Genomic DNA, 12,480 nt, shown 5'->3' with positions numbered 1-12,480 from the left:
GATAGGGACTTCTATAAAAACATGGCCATAAAATGGAGAATAATATTGAAATGGATCTTATAGAAGTGGAATGGAAGCATATGGACTGGATTTGTCTGGCATGGCAGCTCTTGTGAACATGGTAATGAACCTTTTGGTTTCCTAAAATACCTGGAATTTCTTGACAATCTGAAAAAGTGTTAGTTTCTCAAGAAGGTCTCTGTGCTATTTAGTTAGTAAGAACTGTGAATTAATAACAGTTAATTGGTGATCAGTATATATGCATAGCTGTCCTCAGTACAGACTCTCACCATTAATTTATTTGATATAACTGTAAAGATTTACATTATCATCATGTTCGTAACTCTCAATAAAATGTTACACATAATATCTGTAAGTGTGTTTATGTTCATATAAAATTTCCCATTCTAATTCATTAGCTATCACCATCAAACTGAAAACTAAATATAAATTATATGTAGCCACCATGCCACTTACTTAGATTATACAAAAAGGAAAAGAGCCATAACAAGAGTTGCATATTCTGTGAAGATCTGCTACGACATAAAGGATGGGACCTATTGTAGGTAGGGGGAAAAAAAAAGAGAGTAAAGCTATCCCTGTAACAGGCTGTAGAAGCCCATAGAGTTGTGGGATGTCAGGGCTCCACATTTTCTAGACCATCGGCTTACAGATGGTGGCGAGGTTGTCAGCCTTAGGTACTGGCTGCCCTTTACCCCCAGGATGGTTCCTGGTACTCATTTCTATTAGAGGCTGAGTTGACCCCAGGGCTGTAGTGCAGATGAAAGGATTAGATGAATTGTAAAATCCAATAACCTCATCAGGAATTGAACCTGAGACCTTCCGGTTTCTAGTACAGTGCCTCAACCAATTACGCTACCATGTGCCCCTCAAGGTAGGTAATAAATCCATTGAAAAGTGACAAAAGTTCAAATATAATGAAACGATAATAAATAAACCACAAATATATTCACAAAGAAATTTCTGTCAGATTAAATATGGAGAAGTTAGAAACTTTGTCCCCCACCTCCTATTTAAACTTCAAGGTTTAATACCATATATATAAAACCGTATATTTAGCTGTTATTTTCTATAGGTGTAACTTAATTGTCCACCTTATGGGAAGAACATAGATTAAGGGTGTCTGGAAATACAGTGCTGAGAAGAATATTCAGAACTAAGAGGTAGGATGTGCCAGGTGGATGGAGATGATTGCTTAACCCTTTGCATGCTGTGAACTGTTTAGATCAGCTCAGGGAACTTGTGTTCAAACTGTCACAGCTGAAGAGATCAGTTCGTGTTTTTTTTTATTGCTAGTGGGGTGGGACTAAGTCCTTTGTACTGTGGCCACTTCTGGCCTATTGTACCAGCCCCAGATGATAGGTGAGGGTGATTGTGGAGCAATTGGTGGAATGAAGATTGGCAGGGGAAACCGAAGTACTTGGAGAAAACCTGCCCCAGCGCCATTTTGTCCACCACAAATCCCACTTGACCAGACCGGGATCGAACCTGGACTGTCGTGGTGGGAAGCCAGCGACTAACCCCTTGAGCTATGGCATGGCCTCAGTTCATGTTTACTCAGCTAGTACAGCGTTTGTGTCAAATGATGGCATCAAGTGTGACATGGTCAAAAGAACAGGCTTTCATGTAATCTGTATATGCTGTCACTTGAAGTATTGTAGGCTTATCCATTTACCTGCATATCTGCCAGGTAGTTCTATGTTGTAGCCTGGCAGTCAAATGTGGTCAAATGGTTAGAGAGGAATCCCTAGTTTTTGCATCACATTATGTGCTAGTAATTTTATGATAATTGCTGACCATCTACACAACAAATTCTAGGTGGTATATCTGCAAATACCAACTAATTAGACTTTACTTTTAAGATACGACATGTTCCGATCATTACTGACCATCAAATTATTTTAACATATACGAGATAAATTAAAGAATTGCATATATAAATTTTCATTGGAAAACTGATCCAGTTCCAACAGTGTTTCATCTTAACATGTACAGGATAAGGTAAAATGAATAATTATCTGAATATTCTTAATATTAAGAAATATATGGGTGTCAAGTGACTTAAATTGTATTGTAATAATGGATGTTTTAATTTAATGAGATTATTAGCTGGTTCAAGATAAAGGTCATTATGAAACACTTGGTGTTTAGCACACTTTGTGGGCATGAATGTATCTCTCATATTAGTTAATAGTGTGTTGATGCTGCTACTCCCATTTCAACATACTGTCTCTGATGTTTTGTGTGTCATCATTATGCTATGTTGTTGTTGTATAACAGTGGTGTATTATGTATGGTTATTTGGAATTTTTTGAGCAGCGTGTTGAAGGAGCATCAGCGGCACATCCGTCTCGAACATCGGGACAACTCAGCTGTAGCTGAACATGGCATTGATTTGGGATACCGCATTCAGCTTCAGAATACCTCCATCCTCGCCACCATGACCCAATATATGGATTGCATCATTAGGGAAGCCATTGAGATTGAACTCCATCCCGACAATATGAACAGAGGGGGGGGGGGTCTCAACAAGTCATGGAAGCCTCTCATCTGTTCCATAAACCCCCACCCCGGGACATGATGCCAGATCCACAAGGCCACACATTCCATGACCGACTCACATAGCAACCCCCGAGCTTAAGGGTTAATGCCCTCCCATTAACCTTGCCTTTCTCCCCCGACACAATATCCAATACCTGTGCTAACCTTGCTCTTGTCCCAGACCCTTTCCCTCTCCCTCTCCACTGATTTCCCATGTAGACTTGTCCCCCTTCCTTCCCTGCTCTCATACAGCTGAGTTTATTTCCAACATTAGTCTGCTTGCACCTGTTCTCACTGTCTCACTGATATTTGATATTCAAAGTTCACAGTACAACCTTCACACTTCACTAACAAATGACAAACATAACAATCACAAAAGCAGCTCCCTACATAAGCTGGCAAGGCTCACATTATGCCTGAGACCCATGTGCTTTAAATTTTCAAGTTTTTATCAAATGGCACCAGATGCAACATTGCCATCTATGTACATTTATGTCACTTCCTCCAATGTAGCACTCTTGCATTATCTCAGTTTTAACCTTGGAGTATTTTGTGGCACAAGCATTTTCAGATACTGAGTCTTGCAAAACACGTAGCTGCATTCATTAAGACAGCAATTTTGTGTTTTCAGGGAGGGTTGGTTTTCCATAAATTGTGCAAATTATGTTTCCTGTATGGAAATCTGAAACATATGTAAATTTATACCCGCCACCATCAATTACCTTTCCCAGTTTCCTGAGTTGTTATTACAATCATCATCAACACTGGCAGCAGCAATATATCTTCACCATCTCTAATAACACAATGCTGACAATATTTTGTACACATTGACAATAAACTGATTATTTATTTCAGATGAATGTCTAGGCATGGAGAAGGAATCTTATGAAGGAAGAGAATATGAACAAAACAAAGTAAGAAAGAAATGTATAGAATTAATGGAACAAACTCCTGGTTTGTTCTAGCTTGGGATTTATTTTATACCATTATCAGTATTTCAGACTATACAGCATCACATGGTAGGATGGCTGGAAGGGACTGGGAACCAAGCAATCATGGCCAAATCAAGGTATTCTCCCAACATTATGAAGAGGGACTGTATCCTGTCTTAGACTTTTCATCATATACAGCATATCAGCAATTTTCCCCATTCAGAAAGACATATGAAAGATACATTGCAAATCATACTTGGATTGCAAAGACAGAAAAAATTCAAAGGACCCAGAAACAGCTCCATGCTGAGGTAAATACATATTCTGTTCCAAATGATATGAAGAACATACAAGAAGGATATTTGGTAACTGTGCAGGGGCATGGTTTTTCTGCCATCCATACTCACTCCATAGGTTGTTTGCTGTCTTTCTTGCTTGGGTGGCTGCAGCTGTAACAATGTATAGTGGGTTACTGGTCCCTTACAGTAGACATCTCTCAGAATTGAATGTAGGTGCATCAAATACAGAGCCCACAATCTTCCTTGCACTCAGGGGACACCAAACATCAACTTGTACTTCGTGGAGATGAACTCTGCATATAAGACGTAAATTTCTAGTGCTCTGCTATCCACTGTTTTCTGTTCACATGTCCATTCAAACAGAACAGAGACTCTTCTGAAAAATCTGAACTCGGGATTAAGCGTGCCATCATAAACTTAATTGAAGATACCAGTGACAGAAATTACTGGCTACATGGCGACTATTTCTTGTGCAAGGCATTTAAGAGGCTTATGAAGCAAACGTTCAAGCCAAGCTCTGATACTGTTCAACTTCTTTTATGTAAATATCCAAAAAGGATATTTTAGTTTCCTGTCTGTTAACACAACAGTTGAAGGTACTGTTTCCTGGAACATGATGCTATGTAGTCTGGTAGATGGTTACTGCTGTCCTGGAGCAACATACTGCCTCCATCTTCACTGTACCTTGAAAGCTGAAACAACAGAGAACAAGTCCTCATACTGGAAATATTAATACAGAGTGGATCAGAGGAAACACATATTTTTCACATAAGAATAACTTTGTTGATTTTCAAGATAAAACCTTCTTAATTATACAAAAAAGAAGGTATTTTAATGCATTTTTAACTTACATTACATACAGAAAATAACGTCGGACAGATGATGTCCTTCTTGCTGGACACATTTGGAGCCTCTCCTCAAAATTCTGCATCACATCCTCCAACACGTCTTCCGGAAGAGCTGCGATTCCTTGACGAATGGAAAGTTTCACCCATAAGAGGTACACCAAATACCTCTCCACAGCTCAAAAGTGACAGTGCGGTGCAGTATTTCTAAGTTAGGGATCGTTCGTCCTTACCTTTTTGAAGAGGGGAAACTGCAGTTACAGTGACTTCAGTGTGCTATGTTGACATGTTAAACGGCTTCCTGCATCCAGAACTCCTAAGGCATCGGGTAAACATGAGACACATGTGGTTCCAACAGGATGGTGCCACAGCTCATACAGCAAGAGCATCGATGGAAGCTGTTCAATGCATGTTCTCCCAACATGCGATCTTCTGTTTCGGTGATGTTTCTTGCCCCCACGCTCCCCTGATCTATCGGTTTGTGGGGATACCTCAAGGCAAGAGTGTACATGAACAGACCACGAACGACCCAAGAGCTGAAACTTTCCATTTGTCAAGAAATCATAGCTGTGCCGGAAGACATGTTGGAGAATGTGATGCAGAATTTTGAGGAGATGCTCCAAATGTGTGTCCAGCAAGGACGACATCTGACTGATATTATTTTCCGTATGCAATGCAAGTTAAAATGCATTAAAATACCTTCTTTTTTGTATAATTAAGAATGTTTTATCTTGAAAATCAACAAAGTTATTCTTATGTGAAAAGATTGCAAAACTGCTGATCTACAGACTACAGTCAAAGTGGCTGCTACAATGTAATCACTTGAGCAACAAAATAAATCGTAAATCACATCTATGAAATCTGTGAAATTTCATAGCTAAAAATATAAAAAGTTATAATAAAATATAAAAATGCAATTTGTTCAGAACCCTTATTCATCACAAATCCATAATAAAGCCTGGTTCACATAAGGCCATAAATGGATGTTTGCATATATTCCACAAAATGTTTCACAGATTTTGTTCAAATTCAATACGTGAAATTTTTTTACAAGAAATTTGTGCACAATGGCAGTTTCCAGCATACTGACCCATAAGAAAGACTAGTTTGTGTAAGGCCATAAATGGACTTTTCCATATATCCCACAAACATTTCCATAACTTTTGTTGAAATTTGATATGGAACACCTTCACTATGTGGATCTATACATCCATTACCCCATTCTACTACTACCTACTACTACATGCTGTACGTATCTCTAATCTTTCTCTGTGAAGGGTTAAGATAGAAACATAGGACTGAAAGAGAGAAACTCTATAACATCTTACAACCTACATGACTGCAGAACTGCTTATCTACAGACTTCAAAAATTAATTAATGCTACACAATCTCACACCTGATACAATAATATCAAGTGACCTATTGCTTACCTGTTTCAGTACTAAGTTCCTGTTTGTAGATTATGGCTCCAATCCCTGAGATAATACTGATGTGTCCTCACTTGACAAAACTGCCAGTGTTGTGCTAGTATTTGCCACTACTGCCTGACACTGAACATTGCGTTCGACACTCTCTGCTGCTGTTACACCTTGTCTTTCATCCACTGCTGAGCTCAAGAACTGGGTTTGCTGAGTGTGTATCTGACCTATCTCCTGTAAAATGGGGTCCAGGTTTGACAGGGCTACAGCTGGAAAGAGATGCAGGCCAGGAGAAGGTAAAGTACATTCATTCACCACCAATGAGGTCTGATTAACAGCAGTGGCAGATTGCTGTTCCAGCATGAAATCTGAGTGAAGATCAGAAGCTGATTGATGCTGCTCTGAATTCTGTTGAAGACTAGAAGAATGTTGGTCAGTAGGGTTCTGTAACTGTAGTGTTGTCACTGCCTGCTCAGAGCAAAGCATATCAGCTACCTGAGCATCTTCACTTGTGATGGAAGCAAATAAGGTTACCAAATTGAAGTCATTTGGATGTAACCTTCGAACATGCTCACGACAATGTTTACGTTCTTTATACCCCTTACCACAAGTTGGACACTGAAATGGACGTTCAGAGTCATGGCTACGCATGTGACCTTCATAATGACTCTTCTTCATAAATTTCTTCCCACAAGTAGCACATGCATGATTAAATTGGCCAGTATGTGCCTTTCTGTAACCAAATAAATTAGATGAAAATGGTTAAAACTATATTATATGAGGGTGGTTCAGCCATTCCATGAATCAGGTCACAGGCTCTTACTGGAATTCAATACAATGCAGATAAAAGATACAAGTAAAACAAATGGAAAGATCAGAAACAACAAGCTTTTATTTCATACCATATAATTTCTATGGAAATTCACTTTCTGGAGAATGATTCTAAAAGAGTGCAAGAACTGTATTATTTATATCTTAAAATCACAACGTGACGACAAAGTACTACTTCATCACCGAAAACCCATATATATCCAAACTGGATTCGTTAAACTGAGAAACATCTACCTATTTTTAAGACAAACACTTATACACTGTAATTTTACTGAAGACTAATTTAAATTAATTCTTAACCTTTACTGGTTGTGTGTTTCATTACTGCAACAGCATTCATGTGGATGACTGCTAAGAACTGGAACACAAGGATCGTGAAACAAACTTCTCTCTTTATTTTTGGCCAGCCTATATCAGATATTGCAATGGAACCCTGTCTATTGATATATAGAGTGAAGTCCTACAACCAAAATTTAAGAGGCTGCATAAATGGAGTAGAAAATGTATGTAAATTATTGCTTGCTTCATCGCGGTAGCATAATTGGGTAAAGAACTGTGCTAAAAGCCAGAAGATCGAGGGTTTGATTCCGAATGATGTCACTGGATTTTTCAATTTACGTAATCTTCCAGTTGCACTATGGCCCTCAGGTCAACTCAGCCTCTAACAGAAATGAGTACCAGGAATTTTTCTGGGGGTAAAGGGTGGCCGGTACATAAGGCTGACAAGCTCACCTTCAACTATAAGCCACCTGTCTAGAAAACATGGAAGCCTTGATGTTTTATAACCCTACGGCCCTCCACTGCCTCTTAAAGAGATAGCTCTACCTTTTTTGACCTTTTACCATCCTGTCTGTGTAACCCTCGATCAATTTTTGAATGCCTGAACCAATCTTTACGAAACTTGGTATGTATACCATGGCAACTGAGCCCATCTCAACAGTGCTTCTTCATAAATCTCTCCCATCTCAACAGTGTGCTTCTTATAAATCCTTCCTATCAGTCATATGTGCTGGAATGTGTACCCCTTCTATTGTTGCAAGGCAATGGCTCAGTTAAGTGTATCCTTCCTTTCAGTGCTTGGCAACAGTTTAGTAAACACATTCCCATGTCAATGAACACACACAACAACAGAAGAATTGTTGGACGCATCATTTCTGTCTGGTCCATGTCTTATCAAAGGACAATCTGTGGTCTGTCTATACCCCTACCACTGCTAGGTAACAACTTGGTAGATATTCCTGTGCCAACAAAGAATTGTTGGAGACATCGTTTTATATGCAGTCTGTGTTGTATTAAAGTGAAGTAAGCCATTAATCACTCCCAAGAACCTCTTGTTAAAAAAATGAAATAACTGTCCACTGATCCATAATTTCAGTCATTTACATTTAACATTTTTATTTATTAACTTTAATTAAAACAAATCAAAGGCAAAGATTCTGAATATAATTCCTTTTTTTAAGTTTGACGTTTACATTACATTTAATACAAATGTCTGGCCATGCAAGGGGGACTCGCACAAGGTTCTATGTAGATTCTAATATTGATTCTGAATAGTTCTGACGATGATGAACAACAATCAGAAATACTGGGTTTTTAGAATGGATGATGGAAAAAGTCTGAAAACCCTGTAATTTGAAACTTCTTTATATTTTTTCACAGAAATTGCTCAAAATTACCTCCTTTGGCTCACACCCATACAAGATTCACGTTAACCAATCCGAGTCCCTGGCACAAACCAGCTGTCTAGGTTTGCCCCTAATGTCTGCCATAGTTACAAGGACAGTCTGATCAGGTTGTCATGATCTCTGACTTCCAGAGCCTGACAATTAAATAATGACACTGTACTCACATGCAGCAATGTATTAAATTTTATTCCGAACTGCAATGGTCACCTTCAAAGTAGTTCCATCCTGCACCTGTACCTGAGCTTCAGCATTGTTTAAGCATTGACAAAAGTAATTCTAATGCAAGTTATTTAGAAGTTAGACTGTCACAACATTCTAAATCTCTTCCATGATTTCAAAATTTGATCCCCTGAGATGATTCTTCATTGTGGAGAAGATGTCACATGGACCAGGATATGGTCAGTGAGCATAGTGTTTCATGACCATGATGAATTCGTCATCAAGAACTCCTTGATAGAAAGAACTATGTGTGAGGACACACACATTTTCTTGGTGCAGGATCCGCTTATCAGAGAACCCAGATTCCACACAATGAACCTGCTGTCTCAAAATATACCAAAACTTGGACATAAAACTTCTGGCTGACAGTCTGACTAGGTGGGAACAAAACTCTCAGTCCAGTACCTTTTGCAGTAAAAGAAACAAATCAATTCTGTCATGCCTTTTCATTCTGATATCCATAATTTCTTGGGGTTGAGTGAACCTGAAGATTTCCACTACATGTTTTATCTTAGAGTCATACTGAAAAGCCTAAATTTCATTCCCCGTAATGACTGTTGTTTTTTTTTTTACAACACAAATTTCATATTGATTATTTGTTCAAAGAATTTATCAACCATCCATGTGATGAGGTATCTGACCACTACTTCAGTTAAGGCACAACAGTTCTGCACTCACCAAATCTGTCATTTGCTACTGTGCAGAGCTCAGACATGTACCTATTAGTGGCAGCACTTGCCATCAGCTATAGAATGACTTTCCTAGTGTTGCCTACACTCATTATGTTGGACTTCCACTGTACTAAATTTCACAGCTCTAAGTGCAAAGCTGGCCTGCATACCTGTGATTTCCTCCTAGAAATGTAAACTTCTACTGTAACATGAGAAGGATAACATTTCAAGAAGTGTACAGGCAAGTGCTGTACACTTCGATGTACATACATAATATTTTGTTTTATTCAAAGAATCTATAAACTTTCTCAGAGACAATTTTTATATGCATACAGAATAAAATTATAAAATCTGGTAATGTATTTTCTTTCAAATCCTTTTTTACTGGGATATTTTAACAGGAACAGTTCTGACATAAATANTTAAAAATGTATTTCAAATAACGTCCACACGCGCGGACTTTGCGACACCACATGGCGTCATTCGTACCGCTGCCTTTACTATCTGCAACGACATACGGTGTCTTTCGTCGTTTAAAGGTTAAAATCCAGCTGACAATCATCACAATTTACATCCCTATTATCATATGATAAAGGTCAACATGGTCTTCAATGGAAGTGATTTCTGTGAAGATCATATCACATAGATGGGAAACGACAACTGTGATCTCTGTGGTAACATCTTTGAGCTCTTACACATCAAGCTATAACAAATTATCAGCCTGTGGATATATTCTGGTCCACAGCATTTCAGTAGTCATTTTCTGACAGACCAATAAACAATTAAGTCTAGTATATGATTAAGCATGCCAAATCTGCCTGGAAAATCACCTGTGCAGGGTGAGGGAACTGCGATGCCGGAATTTCTTGCCACATTCAGGGCACAGAAACTCAACTTGCTGACAACCGGCATCAGTTAGATGTGTGGCCAGATGGGTGCTCAAATTTGACTTTGATGCAAATGCTTTACCACAATGTGCACAACTGAATGGTCTCTGGCCAGAATGCAGGAACATGTGATTTGCCTGGACATCCTTACGATGAAAACGTTTTCCACAAATGTTACACACATAGCCTGGTTCCTAGAAAATAATCAAGTTTTCAGTAACTCTGTGCTAAATGTACAAAATATACAGTGAAAAATACATCAAAGTAGCATAAAATTTTAGTCTTGGTGGTCAGATACAAAAGCAGCAAGTCCCATGGAAGAGTTTCAGCTCCACAGATTTTAGTTAAAATAAATGCCATTCCTGACTACCTCCATTGAGTCAAGCCCAGCCCTTCTTGTGAAGCCAACATCTGCTCAGCTACTCAAGAATTTCCCACCACTTTTTATGGAACCTGAATGTTCATTACTGTGCTCAAGTCAGCCTGCCACTGGTCCCTATCCTGAGCCAGATGAATCCAGTCCATATCACATCTTTACTGCAAAATCAAATTATGTTCTAGAAGTAAATATTTCCTACCGAAACCATAAAATTGTTGAAAGGTTCAACAGAGTATCACAAAATAACAAAGATGTTTGAGATTTATGACTGAGCCCACCTGTATGTGTGTTCTGATGTGTGCACTCAGCTTGCCTTTATGTGAAAATCTCCTTGGGCAGAGATGACAGGCATATGGCTTCGTTTCCTCCACTGTTAATTGATCATTATGAAGTTTCTCATGTTCCAAAAGCCTTGGCTTACTTCCAAACTCATGGCCACACTGCAATCAAACTTATACTGTTGTTGACATCAGGAGTATAAGAACACTTTGAAATTCATATTGTTTGCAGCCTTCAATGTGGAACTGGTTAAATGTGGTTACATATAAAGGTGGTCTGCATCTAGGCTTATATCATGATACTGAATAAACTGCATGCATCACAATTGCCTACATGTCCCACAACTTCTAAGAACAGATATCAGAAATTTACTTTGGTATAGTCTAGGTATAAAGTATACTACCATGGCCATAATAGCGCAGTTAGCATAGCAAATGGCTACGAGCTGGATGACAAAGGGGCTGGAGTTCGAGTCCCTGTGGGGGCAAGAAATTTAATTTCTCCATGTCATCCAGACTGGCTCTGGGGCCCACCAAGCCTCCTATCCAATGGGTACCACGGGCTACTTCCACAGGGGTTAAGTGGCAGGAGTGTGAAGCTGACCATTCACCTCCAACTAGTGCCGAAGGTCAAGAAAACGTGGGTTTATACATCCACTCCCCAATGTCTTCAAAGTGTAGTGGTTAATCAGTTAAGCACAGGGACAACTTTACCTTTACCTTTAACACACTATACTATCATACTCGTATTTACTAAAATAATTTCCCCCAATTTTTGGAAAGGAAATAGATTTTCTACTATGTAAAGCCTTCCCCTGAAACTTTAACATGGTGCATCATTCAGTTTTCTTCAATGATCACATACTTCATGTCAACTCTCTCCCATTGACTACAGTACCAACTACATGCACTAGAATATAATGCTTTACATACTGAACCTCCCTGTCACTGGAGGAGTAAAAACACTTACAGAGGAGGTGGAAGCTGTTGTTAGGGAAAGAATTTTAATAGCCATTTGCTCACACCGTTTATCTTACAGAAGCAGGTAGAAGTTACTTCTAGAAGTATAATGTCCCTGCCCTTTGACCAGGGGGCTGGAAGAGGAAGTTATATAACACTTTACAGGGTTGCTGAGTATGATTTTCAGTACAGACATATGATACTCATGCTGTTTTAGGACTGGAAAGAAACAGGATGTAAAAAATAAATGACTGGAGCAACAGCTGCAGAAGTCTATAAAACTGAGAGAAAAAAGTCTGTATATGTAATTGAGAACTAAATCCTTTAGAAGTGTAACAGTTTCTATTATATAGCACCCAGGACCTGTTAGAAAAATAATCTGCTCATTAACTCCTCCCCTCTACTTCAAGGTTAAAAGTAGTAAAAAAAAAAAAAAATTTGGAACTTGACATGGTAATCCAATATATTTTTTTCCATGTCCTGTGAAGCTCTGAAGTTACTTCAAGGGCATCA

General features: G+C 38.8%; 1 protein-coding gene across 1 annotated transcript; it reads right to left on the bottom strand.

The window, feature by feature from the left end:
* Nucleotides 1-3,492: 3,492 nt before the first annotated feature.
* LOC111871656 (zinc finger protein 69) lies at nt 3,493-11,516 on the bottom strand. The gene is made up of 4 exons (XM_023864897.2): nt 11,008-11,516; nt 10,294-10,544; nt 6,070-6,790; nt 3,493-4,485 (listed from the first exon to the last, which is right to left on the bottom strand). Exons 2-3 carry the CDS (start codon nt 10,476-10,478, stop codon nt 6,100-6,102), a joined length of 876 nt encoding a protein of 291 aa, XP_023720665.1. The 5' UTR covers nt 10,479-10,544; nt 11,008-11,516; the 3' UTR covers nt 3,493-4,485; nt 6,070-6,099.
* Between the last annotated feature and the right edge of the window lie 964 nt (nt 11,517-12,480).

The sequence above is a fragment of the Cryptotermes secundus genome, unplaced genomic scaffold (genome assembly GCF_002891405.2).
Source record: "Cryptotermes secundus unplaced genomic scaffold, Csec_1.0 scaffold202, whole genome shotgun sequence".
In the NCBI taxonomy this organism is placed as follows: Eukaryota; Metazoa; Arthropoda; class Insecta; order Blattodea; family Kalotermitidae; genus Cryptotermes; species Cryptotermes secundus.
This window is presented reverse-complemented; position numbering and strand designations above follow the sequence as displayed.

Coding starts and splice junctions, on each gene's coding strand:
- LOC111871656 (XM_023864897.2), bottom strand. CDS start 10,478: ATGTTCCTGCATTCTGGCCAGAGACCATTCAGTTGTGCACATTGTGGT. Junction 6,791..10,293: donor AGTTCCCTCACCCTGCACAG/GTGATTTTCCAG, acceptor ATTTGGTTACAG/AAAGGCACATACTGGCCAAT.